At 49.5% G+C, this 24232-nt stretch overlaps 1 protein-coding gene across 1 annotated transcript in view; it reads right to left on the reverse strand.

Annotated features, from left to right (window-relative positions):
* The window catches only part of LOC144943348 (homeobox protein SIX6-like), a 28386-nt gene extending 18023 nt beyond the window's left edge, over window positions 1-10363 (reverse strand). Inside the window, exon 1 of the mRNA XM_078870723.1 lies at window positions 9792-10363. Within this exon, the coding sequence (XP_078726849.1) occupies window positions 9792-10363 (572 nt within the window). The remainder of the gene's footprint in view (window positions 1-9791) is intronic.
* Between the last annotated feature and the right edge of the window lie 13869 nt (window positions 10364-24232).

A 24232-nucleotide genomic window follows, 5' to 3' on the forward strand; every position in this document is an offset into this window, starting at 1 on the left:
CCTCCGCTGGTGTTGGCTCTGAGCGGGAATCTAACGCAGGCTTTGTACTGCAATGTGCTAACTGCTGCACCACCACTCTAAAACACACACCTGTGTGCAAAGCAACCGATTGAATGTGATCTCTTTTCAGGCCACAGTGGTGGCGTTGACGAATTTGTTGCTTGAAACGTTGCAAACGCAGCAGCGGCATCGCCAAAAGTAATTTAACCACGAGTGATATAAACGATTACATTTTTGCTTTTCAAAGTTAAACTTTACGTGACTCCAATGTGACTTTTGGGTAAACATTGGCAATGTGCATAATTATATATACAATTGTGAACGCTCAGTGTTTTTGCACGCTTAAACTATTTACTTAAAATTAAATTCATTATTGTGATGGAGGCAGTGCACAAACAACGCACACTCGTCTGACAATGTTGCCGTGAAATATAGAAAAATATATTGACGACGTTTTGGACAATGGGCCTTCATTAGAGCTCGTCAACCACAAGCCGTAAAGAACTGTAAACAATGTCATGTGAAGAAGGTGAAAGCGCCCAAAACATCACCCTTCAACATAGTTTACTTTTAAAGCTACTGCGTTGTTGACACGCAAGCGCGTTGAAGGGTTTTTTGTTAACAGACAACATTTTTTTTTTATAACTTTCGCACAGCTCTTGGTTAAGCCAGCTCTGCTGAGCACGGCTGCTACGGTGGCTAGGAGATGTGAACTCCCTCGCCTAGTAGACCGGAGGTCGTGGGTTCGATTCTGACCCAGTAGACGCTTGTATATTCGAAGTTCGTGCGTGTCTCTCCCTGCGTTCGCGTGGATTTTTCTCCGGGTCCTCCGGTTTTTGTTTTTTTGCCTCCTTTAGAATCGACATCACGCGTTTCGAGTATTTGCCTGCCATGAAAACTGCCACGTGATGAGTTCACCCTTTCGTTGAGCTATCGTTTGTGACAGTCGGGTTGCTTCTGAAAAGAGCTGCCTAGGTCAGTGAGCCTCACGTGGTACAAGAGTAAAAAGAACGTGTATTAATGTAAACTTGTAACAGCGCGATTCACTAGCTGCGTGGAGTGAATGTGACAATGTACGCGTGGTGCTGGCCACCCACCCCCCCTACCTCGTGCATCGTGCCGGCCTTAATGGGTGCGGCTTACTAACGGTAACTTGCCCCAACAGTCGGAAGGCTACACGGGGCATCTTTGTCTTTGTGCACCTCGTGTACGCAACTCCTCTGTTTGCGGGCTTAGTCCGCTTACTATCGGCTTTAGCGTCACACTCTTCCGCTAAAGTAACACAAACTATCAAAGGCTATGAGGCCGACAATCTTTGTATTTAATCGAGCATATATACGTGTATACAGTCTATATATGTGTTTACTGTTCCTTAGATGTTACGTAAATCCATTGTGCCTATTCAGCATATGATTGGACATATACCACATATACTTTGTGACAGATATACGATGCATGTGAAATTACTATAAATCACAATTGTATGTATATGATATCATAACGCGTACATGTGGATTTTCATAACAAAGGTCTTGGGGGTATTTCAAACGGCAAAATACAAGCCTTACCCTATCGGACAGTAATTAACAATGGATCAAAATTTATCAAAGGCTACATATTAATAGCCCAATCACTCTTTTGTGTAATATAGTGCGCGTTCGCCCTGTGTGTGTGTGTCTGTGCGTATAAATGGGGGAGCGGTGGTGTAGCGGTTAGCGCTGCGCTACGAACCTGACGACCCGGGTTCGATTCTCGCTCACGGCCAACACCGGTGACGATTATCTGAACCGGTCCTGGGCCTCCCCTATGTGGACTCGGCCTCAAATGAGTACCTGGTGCGGTGTGTAAACATCGCCACTAATGGAGACAAAGGCGGCCGGGCGTGGTGTCGGCCACCCACCCCCTCGTGTGCCGTGCCGGCCTTCATAGGTGCTACTCGCGAACAGCACTTTTCCCCAAAAATATTTTAAAATGCTGTACGAGGGGATCTTTGTGGAACACCAAGTTTTAAATTATATAACAAATAATAACAGTGTTATTCATAAACGCATGATAAAATTATTTTAAAATAAATATATCCGCCAGACGTGTTGTGCAGACCTCTATACGGTATTAACTATGCAATCACTATTCATCATATATAGACACGGAAAAAAACATTGACACGCACAACATGAGCACATCTCGTGCACTATGTATGACCATATGCTTGTAATAATAATAATCACAATGATATCATGCTTTAGGAGGGCCCTGCATTTGTGTAACGCTGGGCAGAATGCCTGCAACTTTAATACTAACAGACTGAAGAATGAACGTGGAAGCTATCATTTATTTACTGGGCCACTGTGGCTCGTACATGTTTTTGTACAGCATTGTTTTATTTATCCGCACGTTACGTACGGACGTGATTGCAGCATTTTATTTTTATGTTTTTTTTTGTTATTGCCGCTGCTGTTGTCGAATGCAGTACTGTGCTGTAGAGTAGGGGGTGGAGTGGTGGGACAGCGGTTAGCGCACTGCGCTACACAAACCCAAGCTTGTGTTTGGTTCCTCACAGTGACAGCGAACATCGGTGGTGAGTGATATCTGAATCGCTCCTCGTCAACCCAAAAATAAACTTTTATATTTTAACAGTTAAGGCCAACTGAGCTGTTCCAGCTCTTTTTTTGTTTTGAAGCGACCTCGCCGTCACAAATGATAGCTCAACGAAAGTGGCTTATCACGTTGGAAACAGAATTAGCAGCACAAATACTCTACAACGCGTGATGTCGATTCCAAATGTGGAGGGGGGAAAACCCGGAGGACCCGGAGAAACAATCCGGGCGACCACGTGGAGAGAGACACACGCAAACTCGAAATATATACAGCAGCAGGCGTCGGGGGTCTGGATCGGACCCACGTGCTCCTGCATACCTGGCGAGGTAGTCAACATCTCCTAGCCACCGCGGCTCGCACTAACCAGTATGGTGAAGTATGGTCAGACGGAACCCACCTGTGCTTGATACGGCCTCATTCGAGCAATAGATTTTGACAAACGGCTGCTGTACACGATGTTGATTATTATGAATAACATATTTAAAAAATACCGCTCGGTTGGTATGATGTCTTCTACTTAGGCATGCATCTGTCCCGTCTGGTCAAAGGTACGGAAGTCCACCGCGGAGATGGAACGGGGGAAGGGGGGTGGACTCGTGTCCAGGAGTTGCTGCTGGGTGGATCTACGCTGCATCGCGTGGCCGTGCCGGATATCGGCGAGATCCTTCACCGAGCAGTGGATTGACCATGGCCGCTGAGGATGTGTTTGTATGCGTTCGTTTCATTCGTACGGACGAGTGTGTAAAAGTGGGAACGCAATGTACACACAGGCTACGGCTGTGTACACACTATTGTGTGTGTGTGTATATATAATTCATATACGTGAAAAGTGGAAACGCTGTGCAAACACTAATGTGTATGTGTGTGTGTATAATTTATACATTGTATGCATATAAAATGGAAGCACTGTGTAAACACACGACGGGTGTGTAAACACACGACGGGTGTGTAAACACGAGTGTGTGTGTGAACTCGTATGTGGGGCGCGGTAGCGTCGTTTACGCAGTGAGTAGCGCACCGCGCTACGAACGCGGCTAGAGGGCCACCGTTAACATCGGCGGCGAGTGATACCTGACCCGATTTCTGAGCCTCCCCTAGGTCGACTCGGCCTTCAAACGAGCACCTGGCTTCGGCGCGAAGACGTCCGCATGTGGAAAGACAAAGACGGCCCGGGTGTGGTGACGTCCATAGCACCCTTTCCCCGCGAGCCATGCCCCGGCCTTCAACAAACAGTTCCGCCTGCAGCGCGTACGGCTACGTGATGATCTTTGCATGCAATTTTGATACCACATGCATTTAACATTGAGACAGTGTGTAAAGAGGCCACGGGTGTGTGTGTGTATATAATTCATACGGGGTACGGTATTGTTGTGGTTAGTGCGCTGGGGTACAAGCCCGGCGACCCGAGCTCGTTCCTGGGCTTCCCCTAAGTCGACTCGGCCTCAAACAATTTCCTGGCGCAATGTGTAAACATCGCCACGAGGGAGACAAAGGCGGCCGGGCGTGGTGCTGGCCCAACCACCCCACCGTGTGTCACAGTGCCGACCTTCATCGGTGCTACTCGCTCACAGCCCTTGCCCCAACAGTCTGTTCAGGCTATGCGGGGGATCTTTGCTATCTCCTGTCAAGGTTTTGTGGCTTGGTTGAGAAGTTGAGATCGTGGTCTGGGATGTGTATGTAGGACCTCATGGATTCAAGAGCCGAATGGCTCATGGCTATACCAAATACATGAAAACTGAAACTGAAAACCGATTCACTTCTTAGTTGTCATAACGTGTATTGTTCGTGCTTTTTGTTTTGCTTTAATTTCTTTAACAATATATATTTTCCTGATTTTGCTTGGTAGGAGGTGTTTCCATTTGCTTGGTAATGGCCGTAAATGGGATTTGATCCTCATAAATAATGAACGTAGAGCGTCATGGGATGTTATTAGCATAAATGACGCTATATAAAATGAAAGTATTATGAGTAAGTATTATATAATTCATACGCTCTGTGAACATACCGCGGAGGCGCGTGCGTGTGTAGACACGCGCGCACGTGTGTGTGTGTGTGTATCTAACCCATACTTCACACGGCTTGTCAGCGCGGCTTGGTGAATGCGCGATTCTCGAAAGGGCCAAACAACAACAATCCCAAGTCTCGCCGTGGGCCCTGCAGCCTCGGGCGCCTGCTGCTTGCTCTGCTGTGGAGCGGTGGTCGCCCCAACCCCAAGCGCTGTCCAGGCTCAGCACCTGCTTGGCTTCCGAGATGGGACGAGATTCAAATTTGGAGATACGCAACTGTGCATCCCAACCCTTATCAACTCTTCCATCTCTCACTGGCCTCGCTGTGTTTGTGCTATGATCAAGGGCCATAGCCCGAAACGTCACGGATTATATATATTGTTTTATTATAAAGCCACCGAATTGCTGAAGAGTGAGTTGAGTTTTTGTACAAAAGTACGTGTGTGTTTGTATATTTAATATTAATGGGAGAACGGTGGCGCAGCAGTTGTCGCGTCGCGCTACGAACCTGGCTACCCGAGTTCGATTCCCGCTCACGGCCAACACCAGTGACGAACATCTGAACCAGTCCTGGTCCTCCTCTAGGTCGACTCAGCCTCATGAGTACCTGGTGCGGTACGTAAACATATCGCCACGGGGGAGACAAAGACGGCCGGGCGTGGTGCTGGTCACAAACACCCTCGTGTGCCATGCCGGCCTTCAAAGGTGCTACTCGCTAACAGCACTTGTCCCAACAGTCTGTTGAGGCTAAACGGGGTATTTTGTTTTACTTTATTTTTGTATCATTAAAATACACAGCTGTTTGTGGCTGAGACGTATTTAACTAGCATCGGCTTTAGCGTCACACGCAAGGAATTGAACTATGGAAGAAAATAATCAGATTTTATTTTCAGCAAATTCATCGCAATCGAATTCGTGCAATGTTGAAGAAAAGTTCCGTATATTAGTTTATTGTTTTCTCGATTATAAAAAAGAAATCTTCATATCGATCTAGCAGCACCCGAACAAAAATCTCCAGGTCCAAACGTCAATAGTCCCAAATATATTAGAGGATCTGATTTTGACAATTTTGGGATTTATTTAAAGTCGAGTTAAAATCATAGGTTGTGCGATAGATATCCCTTTATATAATATGCTTGGCCTCTTTATATATAAGTGCGCGCCATATACATATATACAGTAAACACGCAAATAATATAAGTGCGCGTATTTAAAATGTATCTTTGCCATAAAGAAAACCACGTGTATTTACGGTATATACTTATAAATTACATGATAACATTTTATGAAAATACATTGAGCTATTTATCAGCATTAATGTTAGAATCAGCCAGGCCACGCGTGTGCAAACACCATCGCTCATGTCTGATGCACGGGTGCTATATATGCGACTTTGCGAAGTAAACCACTCACCAACGTGAATTGGAAGCGTTCTAGAGGTGATTCAACGCAAGACATTTCGACGCAATAGTTTTTGTGCAAATTATATTCTTCAACATTTTTTTGTTTTGTATATTATAGTCGTAAGAAAACAAGTGTCCGTTTTATTTTATTTTTATTTTATTATGTTTTATTTTTATTATGTTATTATTTCCCTTCTATGTGACTTTACCGAAAGAACCAAGAATATGAATCCCTGCAGTCACGAAAGCTTTAAATCGAAATTTAAGTGTCCGTTTGTGTTTTCCTTTTAATATGACGAACCCCAAAAAGAAATTACAAATTTAATCGAAAGGAGATAATTTCCACTCCCCACTAAAAATGTTTTACCAAAATGTTAATGCATGTTTTTATTTTATAGACCTACGCTTATTAACGTTTGGGTCTGGTCGTTTAGAATGAGGCCGAGTCCAAATTCGGTTTATATATCAGACGTTCCATGAACTCGTGATGCCGCTCCGCGTGTTTTAAAGGTTGTGACGATGACGCCGATATTAGGAAGTGGGTGAAGCCCATGTCCCGACATTAGGACCATTGGCCGAAACGTCTATTACGCAACCCCGTTATAAGTTTGTATACATCCAAAGACAAAGATCCTCTTTCATATCCTGGGCAGGTTGTTGGGGCAAGTGATGTTGGCGAGCGGCGCCTATGAAGGTCGCCACACACGAGGATGGTGAGTGGCCAGCACCGCACCCGGCCGCCTTTGTCTCCCCAGTGCTGATTATGTTTTACACACCGCACCAGGTACTCATTTAAGGCTGAGTCGACCATGTGCATATATACACATATACACACACACAACAATATCCACTGTTGTATTATAGTAAAACACACACACATTGCTTCCGGCACTAACCAGCAAGGTGAAGTATGTCCACTTAACCGCCAACACCATCACGGAGTGATGCGTGTACGCCTCATCCAGCAGTGGATTAACAATCGGGCGATGTTCTACAGCGGGCAGCTGCTACGCGAAGCCGCGGCCCCCCTGAGTTTGACTCCCACCCAGACGCAAGGGAGCGTACAATGTGCAAGTGCGCACACAACGCATTGAGTGGTAAGCTGCACGTTAAACTAACGCGAGGTGTCAGACTGCGCGAAAGTCACCCGTGTATGCGCACAACTGCGCGTGTGTGTATGCATCTACATAATTAATCATACTATATATTAATGCGCGCAATGTTTGCGTGGTTAATGTATGCCACGTGTATATAAATGCATACACTGTAAACATGCTCTCTGAATGCCATTTTTATGTCACGGCGTGAACACGTGTGTTCAATCACTGTCGTGTACGTGTACATATATGTAACATATATCATATATACACATATATACAAGTACTGTAGGTATATATATAAAGTATGTCAATGTTTAATGCGTAACTAGCGCTGTCGTGTAGACGTTACACTTACCCCGACTTCGTAAAGTGCACGCGTGGGTTTGTAAACATGGCACGAGGAGCGGTGGCGCAGTGATTAGCGCCACTGCAACGACAAACGCGGCCAGACTTTATTTAGAGTCACCGGCTATGTGTGCCCCCACCGAATATTCACGAAGCCCCCCCTGCCCAGCGTGGTGAAGTATGGTCAAACGGCCTCCATAAAGCGGGCGTGGCGTGGGGAAGCAATCACCCAGCAGTGGATTGACTTTGGGCTGTAAATAACAATTATTGCGAGTGTGCTGGATGTAAAATTGTATCATTGTATGGAACGATGACAGTTTAATGTGCATAGCTACTATTGTGTGTGTGTATATAGGGATATGTGTATACACAATTGTGTACATCGGGAAAAATATATATACAATTGTGTATATCGGGATACAATTTTGGAGGAGCGGTTCGTGCACTGCGCGATAAACCCGGCGAGCCGAGTTCGATTGCAGCTCACTATCAACATTGCTGACGACTATGTGAGACGGTCCTGGGCCTCCCCTATGTCAGCTCGGCCTTAAACGAGTACCTGGCACGTTGTGTAAACGTCGCCACTGGAAAGACAAAGGCGGCCGGGCCTGGTGCTCGCTAACAGCCCTTGCCCCAATAGTCTGTTGAGGCTACACGGGGATTATTTGTATTTTATTGTACATACAATTAATTTTATATATATAAACGTAATAGAAGCTGTTACTATATATGTATCAACTGTCCACATGTGTACACGCACAATACTCTTAGTACATATATATATATATTTCTAAAGAGTATACGCACACAACGGACAGTATACACAGTATTGTATATACATTCACATAAAATGTCTAGACACGCATTTGCAATCATTATGATACGCGCATGTAATAACATTCCGCGTAGTTGTAAACACGAATGTCCATATAGGAAACATACAAGTGACGTTCTGAACCAGGTATGTACATACAAACCTGTGCTGTGCACACGGTACACACCGTATACAACTGACGTGTGTCGCACGCACGCCGAATTTTGTCGAAAAAGAACGCACGGGCCACGTGCGCGCAACGAGTTGTCTCGTGCACGCGCGCAAACATTCATGCTAACAGGTAGGTAGAGAACACGCAGTGAACAACGCGTTGCGATTCTAGATTTGAAGCTTTCGTGACTGCAAGGATTCATATTCTTAGGTTTTTTTTCGGTAAAGTCACGTAGGTAAAAAATTTAAATTAATAAAAGTAAAATAAAAAATAAAATAAAAATCACGACGTTTCGGAGGCAACACAAGCCTCCGTCTTCAGGTGGAACCGTCACAGCACGATAGCTGTATCTTGATACAACGCGTTGCGACTTAATACATGCAATGGTGAAGTCGCCCCCGAATAAATTGCCTCGCCGTAGTTGAACCCAAACAAAATAAATCGACGGCGCGCGCGTGGTCCACACACGAATCGCGTTGCGCAATAGACGATCGAGTCAAAGTTGCTCGCGACTTTCGCGTGCTGTAGGGGGGTGGGGGCGTTGGACCCCGAACTCAGCAACTCCGCAACCCCGACTCGTGCACCCGTCACCCCGTACCCAAGCGCGCAACGTGACCACCACGGGAGCATCGGTTTTTTTGGGGGGTTTGACACCGCGATTCGCTCCGATACTCATGCCCGCTCACCGCCCGCCTGATCGCGAGGTTTTCTCAGCTGGTTAAACAAACAAACAAAAAGTAATAACACTGGAAACTTCGTGCGCGTGTGTAAAAAAACTAAAACACAAAGAATAATCACGTTAACGCGCGCGTTGCGATTCAACACCGTGCAAAAAAATACGGCCACGCGCATTTTGTTGTTGTTGTAAAAGGCCCACTTATCCAAAAAACATGCCCAGCGTCGCGACAACATTGGGCATGTAATTCAAACCGTTGGACCAACATTGGCCCGACAACGTCGGGTACCCGAACGTTGCTGCCACAACGTTATCCCAACGTTGGTGCCACAACGTTGCTTCTTCCAACGTTAACCCACAACATTTACCCGGCGCGCGCTTGTCGCAAACAACACCTGGCCGCGCGAAAACAACGTCGGTCCCCTAACGTTGGCCCACAACGTTGCCCCAACGTTCGCCCACAACGTTGCCCCAACGTTCGCCCACAACGTTGCCCCAACGTTCGCCCACAACGTTGCCCCACCGTTTGCCCACAACGTTGGCCCACGACGTTTACGTGGCGCACGCTTGTCAACAGTCGTACAACCACAACACTCGCTGCGCCGCGAAAGCACCGACACACGGACACGCACAAAGCCACCCCCCGCCCCCCCCCCGTGGACGCAAGGCACTCGCACCTGTTCTTGGCCGCCGCCGCACGATCCCTCTGCCGCCGATTCTTGAACCAGTTGCCGACCTGCGTCGGGGTGAGTCCCGTGGCCTGGGCCAGCTCCCGCTTCTTGGCCGGGTTCGGGTACGGGTCCTGCAGGTACCACTCCCGTAGCAGGCTGCGCGTTCGCTCCTTGAAGCAGTGCGTCTTCTGCTCGCCGTCCCAGATCGTGCGCGGCAACGGGAACTTCTTGCGCACGCGGTATTTGTCCACGGGCCCCAGCGGGCGGCCACGGAGCCTCTCGGCCTCGAGGTAGTGCGCCTCGAGCCACATGGCCTGCAGCTTGGCGTGCGACGCCTTGGAGAACTTGTGCCCCTCCAGGATGGCGTACAGGTCGCGGTAGTTGCCCGCGTGGAACGCGACCACGGCTCTGGCTCGTAGGACGGCCTCCTGACGATTGAGGGCCTCCCAGGCGCCGGGTGCCACGGGCAGGGACCAGAGGAAGCGGCCCAGGCGCTCGATGTCGCCGCTTTCTTCCAGAGTCTCGCACACGCTGGCAACCTGCTGGGGGCTAAAGCTCAGCGTCGGTAGCGCGAACATTGGGCGTCGATTTCTTGTTGGTGTGCGTAATCGTTGTTGTTGTTTGTTGTTGGTGTTGGTGTTGGTGGTGGCGACTTTGGTGGTGGTCGTGTTAGTAGGGCATGCACGCTATTGTCGGGATGACTTCCCCCAAAGCTCAAGCCTGGCTGCTGCTGTTGCTCCTGACGATGATGGAGGATGCAGAGCGGACGTGGCCGCCGCCGCTGCTGCTGATGGCGTTGATGGTGGTGTTGATGGTGCTGATGGTGTTGATGGTGGTGTTGATGGTGCCGATGCTAACAGAGAGTCGAGCGCGCGCGCGGCGGCCGACGCTGACCAACAGCCGTTCTCGGCACCGTCCCCTATAACGGCGACAATGCGTCACAGGGAGGCGTGCGATAATGATGATGATGATGATAATGGCTCCTCCCGCGAGGGCAGTGAGCTCGCCGATTGCACGAAAAATGCGCAAACTTTTACGCTGGCATCTCATCTCATATCAGAGGCCCGTATCTCTTCCTCTCTCCCTCCCACCCTCGCGCGCTCTCCCTCCCTCCCTCTCTCTATCGCTCGCTCGCTCGCTCTTTCCCGTCTCCTCCACACACACTCTCTCCCCCTCTCTCGCTCTCCCCAAACAGCGTCGCTGTTTCCGTACGACGCTGCCCCTTAAACGCTTTAACGCGCGTCTCTCCATTGGCTCGCAGTGCCATTTCGGGCTGGTTGTCGTGGAGACGCTGTCAATCAAATCCTCCTATACCCCGCCCTGCCCCCACAACCTCGGTCCCGCTCCTCCCCACCTTAACATCCCATCACCACCGCCACCACCACCATCATCATCATCAGGAGCGCCACCTCCCGCGATGCCGCTGCCAATCAAATTTCCCGACGCGCGCATCCATAACTCGGGGCCTTGGGCGACACAAGCGCGCGTCATCAATGATTATGAGCACCACAACAAGGACAAGGACGACAACAACAACAACGACGACGACAACAACACCGCCGAGAGCGACAATGGTCGCATTGTTCACGTTAAGCGTAGACCGCTGGGGCAAAATCTGTCCCCGATCGTAACGCGCTCGCCAAGTTTTAATGGGTATTTATGCCCGCGTTCACACGCCGCGCGCGAACGATTGTTTGTACAGAGTCGCTACTTAAAGGCTGTTCACACACGCGCACACACACAAGACAAAGATCATCCGTAGAGCCTGAACAGACTTTTGGGGCGAGTAGCCGTTCGCGAGCAGCACCTACGATGAATGCCGCACGCGAGGCGGTGGGTGTGCCAGCACTGTGGCAGGCCGCCTTTGTCTTTCTCGCTGAGTCGACCTAGGGGAGATAATCGTCACTGGTGTTTGACCGTGCGAGCGGGAATCGAACTTGGGTGGCGCGGTTCGTAGCGCGGTGGGTGCCGCCACTCCCCAGACGCACGTACAAGCGCGGCAACACGTGCCGCAGATACGTGCAGCGTTAAGGGTGCGTGCCAATGCTGTTCGTGTACAAGATGTGTGCACATGCAGTGAGTGTACTCCTTGAATACGAGCCCAACCACTTTCCACGTGCGTCTACACCAATGCATGAGCCGTTTGGGAATATATTTGAATGTTTAATGACTGGCGCTGATCGTACTCCATAAGGCGAATACAGTTCTGATCGTCATCATCGTCGTCGTAATGACACGCGTGGACCTTTAACCATTTGACTGATTATGATGTCAGCTGTATGTCGTAAACATTCGCTCGTTGTTTCCGCGGTCTAACAAAAAAATAACTATCAATAACAATAATAGCTCGCATAATACATTGCTTTTTAATTATACAATTGTGCTTTAGCGCACACGGACATGCGTTGATCACAATTTAATATACACAATTACATCCTCCCTACGTGCGCGAAAATTCTTTGGAAACGTTTACTTATATCGAATTGGTGTTTTAGAACAATATGTAAGTCAAGCGTCACGGGACTTCGGCCGCTGTTCATTGCCTTTAGCGTCGCACTCTCGCTGAGTTTGGTTAATTGGGGATGCTGCTGCTGCTGCTGTATTGGCATTGGTGTAGAAGCACAAACAATAACAACAATAAGAACAATAGCAACGACAAAAACTGCTTCCACGTTACGCGCCGCACGCGTCCGATGATTGGTAAACACGCCCGGTCCCTTTCCCCCCACCGTCAAGTTGAAGACGCTCATTCACATTGACGACAGCAACACACACTCAACACATTCGTTAATTACGCAGTGGACTTCAAATTCATAATTGAAACAAAGTAGACAATAGGTGACGTTTCGGGTAATGCCCCTTCTTCACAGCACGCAGAGGGGTGAGAGTGGCAGAGTGAGTGAAGCCAATCAATCAAACCCAACACCCGCTCACGTGCATTGTTAGGGACCCGATGCTAAAATGAGTTGGTTTGGTTATTCTATCCATCATCGAGGATGTTTTGGGTTAGATCGCGTATGATGGATGATATTGGTCAAATTACTATTTGATTTTGATTTCATTTTCTACGTGACTTTACCGAATGAACCAAAGAGTAATTATTGCAGTCACGAAAGCATCGAATCTAGCTTGTGTAACAACTTACACCCGTCACTCACTCGACCAAAAGGGCCGCCTACATGATTGTGATGTGTCGTGATGCGTGCGATCACATCGCTGGGGAAATATAATGGCTCGCTAAAGGTTCACCGCATTATCGCAAAGCGGCGCAAATCGGCGACATTTAAACTAAAAAAATTACATGCAACGCGAGTATAGCAACGTTCTAGACTCTATGCACGACAGCGTAATCGTAACACTCTATGACTCAGTGATTTTTATACTCTAGACTCTATCCGTGACTCAGAAATCGTAATACTCAATAAATTATCCGTGACTCAGCAATCGTAAGGCTCTCGGCTCTATCCGTGACTCAGCAATAAGAACACTCTACATTCTAGAGAGCCTAGGACGACATCCGTGACTCAGCAATAGAATGGCCAGTGTTTGCGTGACTCAGCGAACGCATGGCGATAGATTTGTGGCGAGGCTCCAAAGCTCGCTGGCCTGCGAGGTAACCAGGCAGTACAGCAAGGAAGGGGTCGTGAATTAACCCGTCTGGATAACAATACATTACATCATTGGTACTTTTACGAAGAACACGGAGACATAGCCAGATACATCGCGTAGATTTACATGACGTGCGTTATTTAAAAAAAACACATACGAACACGTGGATACTGCACGTTTACGCACGTGCATCTATATATCACGGGCATATGCACGGATACATCGCACACATGCTTGCTACGCTAAGACATGCATTCGTGCGTTCAATGATAGGACAATTATCCTCCTCGTAGCCTTGCGCAGACTGTTGGGGCAAGTACTGTGAGCGAGTGTGTCGGTGGCCAGTACCACGCGCAGCCGCCTTTGTCTCCCTCGTGGCAATGTCCATACACTCCACCAGGTACTCAATTGAGGCTGATCGTGAATGGGAATCGAACTCGGGGTCGCCGGGCTTCGTAGCGCAGCACGCGAACCGCTACGACACCGCTCCCCCACGCATACGCACAGACGGCATCGCAACGTACGCACATCAACATACGCGCGCGTTATCACGAGCCGCGCGTCCGTTCGTCACGAACGCGCGTGATCACGGAGGCCGCGGGCTCTGGGGGTTGAGGGCGCGCGCGCGTGAATCAGTCGCCCGTCGCGTCTCCGCTCGCTCTCGCCACGGCGACCCGCGGCTCCTATCGCCCGCGCGCATCCACAGGGACCCGGCGCGCGCTATCGCTGTGCGCTTGGCGCGCAAGCCTCTGAATTGCCCGTGCCGGTCATAGGAGGCCTCCTGCTACCGCTACTGACGCACGTGGGTCATCTGTTGCGCTGTAAAATCTATAGCGGCTCGTTCACGCTCTGCGCCCTTGTCCGATCGTTGGCGCGACTACACTTAGCCTAAGAGCTCTGGGAGGCGATTTTTTTTTTTTGGGGGGGGGGGGGGGGGTGTGGGTGGTTTGCACGGCGTGTTGTTCTACGTTCCGCTCACGCGTGTCTCCCTCGATTATACGCAGGAGCGTTGCCGGCTGCTGCCGCTGTTGGTGATTGACGTAGGGCAGAGACGTGGCGCTCGTAGTATGCACGCCAATGCATTACATCGGCCGGCCTCCATCATCGAAACGTCGGGCACCATGTCGAACAACACTGGGGTGCAAATCACGAAGACACACCTTCTGTGGACTTCAGTGTGCACTGGGCTGGGTTCGAGACAAAGGCGGCCGGGCGTGGTGTTGGCCACCCACCCCCTCGTGTATCGTACCGGCCGAATTAATAGGTGCCGGCTAACAGCACAAGCCCCAACAGTCTGTTAAATGCTATACTGGGGATCTTTGTCTTGTTTGAGTGTTGCTGTGTAAACATGTACGTGCACACGTGTATTGAAGTACATGCAATGTCTGTGTATGTGTCTTAGTGTAAACATGTATATGTACATGTGTATTCAAGTACATGCAATGTTTGTGTATGTGTCTTAGTGTAAACATGTGTGTGTACACGTGTTGTTGAAAGTACATGCAATGTCTGTATATGTGTCTTAGTGTAAACATGTATGTGTACACGTGTTGTTGAAAGTACATGCAATGTCTGTGTATGTGTCTTTGTGTAAACATGTACGTCCACACGTGTATTCAAGTACATGCAATGTCTGTGTATGTGTCTTAGTGTAAACATGTATGTGTACACGTGTATTCAAGTACATGCAATGTCTGTGTATGTGTCTTAGTGTAAACATGTACGTGTACACGTGTATTCAAGTACATGCAATGTCTGTGTATGTGTCTTAGTGTAAACATGTACGTGTACACGTGTTGTCAAGTACATGCAATGTCTGTGTATGTGTCTTAGTGTAAACATGTATGTGTACACGTGTTGTCAAGTACATGCAATGTCTGTGTATGTGTCTTAGTGTAAACATGTATGTGTACACGTGTATTCAAGTACATGCAATGTCTGTGTATGTGTCTTAGTGTAAACATGTATGTGTACACGTGTATTCAAGTACATGCAATGTCTGTGTATGTGTCTTTGTGTAAACATGTATGTGTGTATGCATGTATACACGTGTGTGAATGTGAATAGTGTGAATGGATACGTGCACTGCAGTGATAACTCGTGTACGCTCGCATGCATAGGGTATGCCATATTTGGAAGAAATACTATTATTTCATAAATAACATTTCGTTAATAGATACACTGAGTATGGGTGCTCTGCATATACCTATATCTATTAATAATAATATGATTTAATACATTCTATTACGTTATTATCTGTATGCCTGTGAAATAATTTAAACCAATTTCTGCTTTATATTATCGTTATCACGATTTACTCGAGATGCGGACGAACTGACTTTAAACCAAACACGTTCACGGCAAGAAGTGCTCACGGGTTTTATGCAGACTGAGAATCATGATTTAGACTGAAGGAGAAATATCCGATGAGCTACAAATCTCTTTTCACAGATGTCCAAGTAGAGTGCGGATGAGCGAGTTACAAGAGCAATAAAAACACAAAACGATAGGCGTGCAAAACAGAGAAAAGGGTGAGCGAATCATAAATAAAAACATTACTAAAATATATAACTACAAATTACTGAAGTGTAAATTGCGTACAAAGAGGTGGCTCTTGGTTAAACGAGCATTGCCACGGACCATTAGACCCCGTGCACCCGATTGCCGAATAATGTATTGCCCCTAGCGAAGATAATGTTTGCTATCTGCGCGTGGTTAAAGTTCCACGCCTTTTGGCACGTAAGCCTCTATAACCATCACCAGCCAGTGTTTAATGTCGGCCGGAAATCAGAAATCACGGTCCGAGAAGAACTTGATCACAACATTAATGTACCCTGATATGTCCCAGTGTGTGTGTGTATATAGACATCTATTCATAGGGCTACAGGAATATAGGGTACAATAATATAGGATTGTTTACGGATAGACGCCACCTTGTACGTCGGTGGTAATTCCTAATGCCGATAATCCCGACAAGCCAGATAACCGCAGCAGCTTTCCGGAAAATATCGCGGGATAAATTCAGCGACAATCGTCGCGTGTACGGGCGACTCTCTCTCTCTCTCTGACTCACCCTACTTCGCACATCCGCGTCGTCATTTGAATTCACAGCCTTTTAGCAATCCACTGCTAGATGAGGCGTGCCCGCGTTGTAACCGTCTTGGGGGGGTGGAGGGATGTTTGTTTGACCATACTTCACCATGCTTGGTCAGTGTTGTGTTGGTGAATAAAGTATGGGAGGAGGAGGGGGTGGGCAGGAGTGTATTTTAGCACTGCTCGCCACTAACGTTAGCCGTGACTGGGATTCGACCCAGCGTCAAAGCTGCTTCTTATCGCAGTGCGCTAACCACGATGCTCCCACTGCCTCCCCATACACCGTTAGCGTCTTTACAATCACGTGTCTACAATTACACGTGTCTACAATTACACGTGCGTGCGTGCGTGCGCGTGTGTAAGGCAGATGCGTATTTATTTATTTATTAGGTTGGTAGCCAGCTGGCCAGGATTGGACCAAGATGTTCCCCCACTTTTACCCGGGCAACCGGAGAGCCAAACCTTATCACTCACGCAACGAACGATCTGCGTACACATTTAATAACGCGCCAGTAAAACACAACAACATCTATTCATGGAAGGAAAAAAAAACATTACATTTCAATGTTGTTGTTAATCTTGTCAATGATTCTCATGTCGACCGGGACACTGTTCCAGTAGCCAGCCGAGCGGCTAATTTTCGGCAAGAGCATTAGAAGCCAGGGGTTCAAACAGCCGCCAGATTTGACGCAGTAGGGGATTTGAATCGATATCCGTAGTTTTCCTAGAGATGCAATTTTACCCCTAAAACAGGGGTTTATTATTATGCGCGGAACGACACGCGTTCATTCAATGGCCGCAAACGCCTCGATATATAGAGGACCGCAGAGCTGGGGCAACTGTTGACGCCGACTCACTGCCTGGCTCCTGCTGCTGCCTTCACGTTTGTATGCGATCCGTCCTCTCACCGCTGAGCCTTTCTCTCTCTCTCTACGAGAGCGAGCGATTACTCTCTGGCCGCGCATTACAAGCTAACATAATCATTATTGTACAAATGACTGCGTTTGAGCAAACTAGAATACGTAACGGTGACGGAATATGAACTGTTTTTTTGTGTATATCAGGAAGTTAACGAATCTCGCATCGTTTCGGTGAACTGCATTGGTCGCCTACTTATATCTGACGCACACGCATTTCTGCATGTTCAAATGTCGGCGTAAATGGCCCCTTTGTCAATCCACTGCTGGATGAAGGCCTCCCCATGCTCTGTCGGTCATGTAGGAATTGCGTGACCATGCCTCGCCACGCTGGTCAGTGCGGGTTGGTGAACAAGGTAATGAGAAACTTCCTAAGACATCACTCGCTACTGCTGCTAGCCGTGGTCGGGAGTCGAACTCCAAGCACCACGCCACTGTTTCACCACACGCATTGCTATCGGACGCAGAAGAAATCTAAATGTCAATATTTAACCGAAAAAAAATACAATTCACAACTCTGTGAATCCACTGGTAGATGAAAGCCTTCATACGCTTTGTGTTTGATCATTTGCGTTGTTTGACCATACTTCACCACGTTGGTCAATGTGGGTCGGTGAACATATAGGATATATCTGACAGCGCTATAGAGAATCCTGCTTAGACATTGCTTATCTATGAAGGTGGCATATAGGTTAATTTTCGAACGTAAGAGGGGACACGTCCATTGGTGTATATGACGTGCATGGAATATTCCTTAAGGGGTTGTCGGCTGTGGCGATGGGTTGGGAGCTCTACTATATCCATATGCTAAGTGATTCCTATATACATATAAAAGTATGCCGCAGTCCCGCTGAATCCGTCAACATGTATATCCTCCTCCATCCATGAGCGAGACGGCGTCGTGAGTCTGTAAACGGGGTCCAGTATTTGGCTCCTAAAAATCTGAACATTTCTCTGCCCGCCAACGCAGGCCGTGAGCTGCAGAGCTGGTGTAAACAGTTGGATTGAATGTCGTTGCCGCTACGTGCGTGCATAAAAACAACAGAGCCAGGCGACTTCTGCGCATGCAGGCGTTCATACCCATCTGCCGTGTGTGGGGAGCGGTAGTGTAGTAGCGGTTAGCGCGCTGCGCTATGAACCCGGCGACCCGGGTTCGATTCCCGCTCACGGCCAACACCCAGTGACGATTATCTGAACCGGTCCTGGGCCTCCCCTCGGTCGACTCAGCCTCAAATGAGTACCTGGTGCGGTGTTGTAAACATCGCCACTGGGGAGACAAAGGCGGCCGGGCGTGGTTTTGGCCACCCACCTCCTCGCGTACCGTTCTGGCCTTCATAGGTGCTCGCAAACAGCACTTACCCCAACAGTTTTATGATATACGTGAGATCTTTGTCTTTAATATACGTTCACAAAGATTGTGTATACTCTTAAGATAACGTACTAAACTTGCTTGTTTGCCCGTCCTAGGACGGAAGCTGTGATATTTTCGAAAAATTTGAGCAGAGTATAATTGTATCGTGTAAATTTAATGGCAGCGAATCTTGCACGTCATCAAATACTTCACTGCATTTCACTGTAGCACTGTATTAATGGCAGTGATTCTTGCACGAAACTATGTAACTGATCTTCAATTTGTTCAAATTCACTGCTCTGATACATTATTTTCTTCTGCTTTCGGTCGCTGCGTTTGAAATAAATTGGAATTCGTTACGATACCTGGAAAATCACCGAGAAATGTCTATTTTACCATAATGTAGAAGCATAAATTAGACTTACCTTATGTCTCGAGTGCTGAATAAATAAAGACACCAAATCCACTTTGTTGCTGCGTAGAATTATTTATTATATTCACTTTCAATGAACGTCAAACTTAAAGCGAATTTGCGAAAAAAAATATTTCCGCTCGACCTTTGCGTGCGTAAAAATCCACCCGCTCATGAATATTAATGAGAGGGGCGGCATGTGGAGTGACGTCACGCACGTTGCACACAGACATGTTTTGGCTCATTATAGTAATGTTAGAGACATCGTTCCGAGTGTTGAGCAAAGAGTGATCATATGACCAGGAAGGATATTTGACAGGCATCGATAGAAGCGATGGTAGCCGGTTGGTCGAGACTAACAATGGAGCGCAGCCAAATGAAAGACGGGAGCTCACTCCAGAGGACGGCACCATGAAATCAGACCCCGTGCGCTGGAAAGGATGGATTGCTTAGGTACGTCGCAAGACCTCAAGAGATAGCGAAAGCTGGGTGAGGGGGTGGGGGGCTTTATCCACCAGTGAATAGATCATGGTTGCTGCGGATGTTGTTGATGATTATAAGTCTGGGAAGGTTGTCTCAGTGTGTCTGTTTGGCGTTTTTGCATTCGCGGATCAGCAGCATTGACTGTGGGCCACGACGGGGCGGGTGGGTAGTGCAGTTGGTGTCAGTGTGTGCTCGCTTAGAGCACTTGCCCAGACAGTCTCTTAAGGCTATACGGGGGATCTTTGTCTGTGCCGGGGAGCGGTACTGAATTGGTTAGCGCACTTGCGGGGCGCCATGTCTGACTGGACCGTGGGGTTGATTCCCCGGCGGTGCACACACCCAATGAAGATTCACCCAATGCGCGATGGCAGATGGACTCGGCGTGACACACGTGACCAATAAAACCAATACGCAAGGCGAGACCCGCAACAACGGCTCAAATGCACGGCAAACACCAACACTCGGCACGAGACAAGTGCTGCTCGTTATCGCCCATCCCCACGCGAGTCGCCACCGCTCCATCCAAATGGGCAAAAATGAAGCCGCGCCAGCCTCCCCCGACTTTCCGCACACATTCCACGCCTTGCACAGAAACCAGACACACCATGCCATATAGCCTTGTTCGCACCTTTATTTAGCACAAACCCTTGGAAGCAGTCTAGTCGGTGCGACCCGAGTAGAGCAAGAGAAAGCCTCCTGTAACGGCTGCCTACACACCCAGCCGACCAAGCGTCCCTTGCTCGTACCTGCAACCACTGGCACGAATGCTGCGAGCGGCGAAGCGAGGACTCGCGCAAGATGCCCACCGCAAAGAACCGAGGCAAGACGGCCCCCCCTCCTCCTTCACAGGTCTCACCTTTTATCTCCAACTTAAAAGAACCTGGCATCATGTTTTATTGCGTGGCCAATCACGCATCTACCTGTGGCCACATCCAGTTGCCTTTCATCTCCCCCGACCGATTATCTGTGCTTTTCCCAAACCGACTCATCGCGGCTGACCCGGTAATATTTTTGCGCCAAAGTCCAATACACTATTTAGCCAATTGAGGGGCAGATGCAAGTTGGGTTAGCGGGTGTGCAATCTCACCGAATCCCTTCACAAACCGACGATAATAGCTTACCAGTCCCAGGAACGACCTTATCTCTGCCATTGTTTGGCAGTACTCAGAGCTCACGAGCGAGGCCATCGCTGCAGTGTCAAGCAGGATCGGGATGCTCACCCCGTTCACCTGCCCTTCCACTAGCGACATCGTTGTCGACATTCCTGCCACCGACTGCCGCAGCCAGTCGCCTGCAGTCGCCGCGTCCTCGGGCGGCGCTGCAGGCAGCTGTGCGGGTGTGGACACTCGCTCGACGTTATTTTCGTCCATTTGTGTCGGGACCACGTCAAATGCACCCCGAGATGGTCCATTGTCTAGGGGGCGTTGGCGTTTAAATCCGACACTTGCCTCGCGTGGGTGATCTGGGTACATTCTCGCACAGGTAGAATGCACGGGGTGGGGGTGTGTGGTAGTTCTGCGCCTATGCCCCCATCCCCTCCCAATGCGCATCTGTTCAAACTCCGTCTCCAATTGAGACACTCGCCCGGCGAGCCCCCCCCCCCACCATGGAGTGTAGTCCTCCCACCTCGGATGGACTCCCTCCCACTGCGAACTGGAGCTTAGTCACAGTCCTGTGCAATTGGGTCATACTGCCCACGACCTCTGCCCGAAATGCTCCTATCCCGGTCTCCAAGCCCGTCACCCATCCTGGGGTCTCCCTTGGCCCCCCCTCCTTATGGCCCTGGTGGGCTCCTCCTCTTCCTCCTCCGGAAGGATGTTTGCAATGGCCCGCTCCAGTCCCGAATCTCGGACCTGCGCGCGCTCGCATAACAATCTCTCGCACACGCACACACACGCTCGCTCTACAAGGGTGTCAAATGGGAGCATCGGGCAGTTCGCATCTGGCTGCGACCCACACCGTGCTGGTCAAGTACCGCTTGACCTTCTCAGGAGGCCAGATCGTCAATGATCTCGGCGTCGTACCCCGGATGCACGCTCTGCGTTAGCGAGCGCACGTCCTCGGCGCAACGGCAGAGGTCGTCCTCACCGGGCTTGGCAGCGGCTCGCACTCAACGCCGCTTCCGCCTCTTCCACGTCGCACGCGCCGAAGCATCGGCCCAGGCAGTGCGGGATGTGGCCCCAATGCGATCGGGCGGTTGCGGGTAGTGCCTCCACAAAGTTCTGTGGAGGCACTACCAAATGCATGTTTTGGCTGCTGCTGCAGCGCTTGAGCGTCTGACCAGCCATTAATCTCCCTCGCATACGGGACGTTCCGAGCAAATGACCTTATCGTTGCTTGGCCCCCCACTGATGACACCCCCCTCTCTCTCTTGAGTGCACGGGGAATCATGCCGCTTCTAACATCATTACATCGGGGGCTTCATGTCCGACTCGACCGTGGGGTTAATTCCGATGTACCCAATGCACGACGGCAGATGATGCACAGACTCGGTGCCAAACGCGTGACCAACACCAGCAACACGCAGCGCGAGACGCAGCGACCAGCAGCCCACACAAAGAGGCTCGGTGCGAACACTCGGCGCGACAAACGCGGGGTTCGTGATCGCCCGTCCCCGCGTCGGTCCTCGCTGCTCCCTCCCTCCCACTCCGCTGCGCACACCACCCCGGGGGCGACACCACGCACGCCAATGCGCCAACTCAGAGCGTTGTGCTGCGCCGTCCCCCCTCTCACACTCACGACTTGCACAGTGCGCAATACACACACGCGACTTTCACAGTACACGACTTGCAGAGTACACACACACGCACCACAAACTTGCAAGTACGTACACTCACTCCACGCCTTTCACAGTACACACACACACAGGTACCACGACTTGCACAGCAACCGGACACACCACCACGCTGTTATACGGCCTCGCCGACGCTCTTATTTCAGGCACAAACTAGTCCACTAAACAGCAGGCCCGACTGCCTACACACCCCCACAAGAGCAAACTGTTACCTCTCGTGCCCGCAATCGCTTTGCCTCGCGCGGTCGCTACGAACGAAGGCGATGACTGCCGGACGAAGAGAACAATGGAGACAAGATGGCGCCTGTCGGCACGCGCCTCACCTTTTATCACCAACCCCCACTCACAACTTCAAAGGACGCCGCCCACGTGACGCCGCTGAGCCAATCGCGCAGCCTTACCTGTGGCCACATCCGGGGTATTTCATCCCACGCGGGAGCCGTGGTTGCCTTTCATCTTTCCGTGCCCCACCCCACCTGACCCATTGTCTTCGATTCACCACGCCCACCCATCCACACCACGCCCACCAGACACGCCCCGCCCTGCCCTCCCCCTACCACCTGACCCGTTGTCTCCGCTTTGCCCCGCCCACACCCCCACCTGCCCCCACCCGCCCCCACCCACATCCCTGTCTCACCTTCTCACTCTGTTTGGCGAACAATAGAATTGACAATAGAGGCGTTTTGTTTTGTTTTTGGGTTAGATCGCGTAAATATATAAATGTGTCGTTAAACCCGCCACCACCCGACACAGGCAATTAGTGAGGGTTGTCACGTAAACAGAACGTGGAGAGCAAAGCGACGACATTTAAAATCTCTGGTCTGTGTTGCGCTGCTGTAATGCGATCAAAGGTGACATTTGAAATAAAAGTGGACACTTGGAGGTGGGCGTGTCTCTTGCCCATACATGGTGTTATGACGTCGAAAGGGGGCGTCTCTTCGGTACGGAACGAGAGTATAGATATTTATATTCTTAGTTTTTTTTGGTCAAGTCACGTAGGTAAAAAAATAAGAAATAAAATTAATAAAAGTAAAATAAAAAATAAAATTAAAATCACGACGTTTCGGAGGCAACACAAGCTTCCGTCTTCAGGTGGAACCGTCACAGCACGCTTGCTGTATCAAGTAAGAGAAATTCCAAGAAAACCGTCCTTGTATATATACTGGTTGAGGGTGGGAGGAGCCAAGGCAGGCCCCTGGATATTATTATTATACTGGTAGGAACGAAGTGGACCAGACCACCAATAGATTAATGTGTCCGTCCGTCCGTCCATGTATCAAAATCGCCCCCTACTGCAAACACTTGGCATGACCCTGTCCGACAAGATGGCCGCCCGCTCCCCCTGCGATCTGTGAATTAAACAAGATGGCCGTCGCTTCCGGCGCCTCACGGCGAAACTTTGTGATCGACTGACTATGGGCGAACTCATTTATTCTGGTGGGTGAACAGTGGCGGGGAGGGGTGGAGGAGGAATTGATGATAAAAACAAACTTGCACCATCGTTACAGCTGCCGCGACGAGAGATGTGGGAGGAGAAGCGGCGACCGCTGCCTTGCAAGTGAGAGGTGCGTGTGTGTGTGTGCGCGTGTGTGCGCGTGCGTGTGTGTATGTGTGTGCGTGTGTGTGTGCGTGTGTATGCGCGTGTGTGTGCGTGTGTGTTTGCGTGCGTGTGTGTGCGTGTGTATGCGCGTGTGTGTGCGTGTGTATGCGCGTGTGTGTGCGTGTCTGTGTGTGCGTGTGTGCGTGCGTGTGTGTATATGTGTGACTGTGTGCGTGTGTGTGCGTGCG

Source organism: Lampetra fluviatilis, chromosome 30, assembly GCF_964198595.1.
Source record: "Lampetra fluviatilis chromosome 30, kcLamFluv1.1, whole genome shotgun sequence".
NCBI lineage: Eukaryota > Metazoa > Chordata > Hyperoartia > Petromyzontiformes > Petromyzontidae > Lampetra > Lampetra fluviatilis.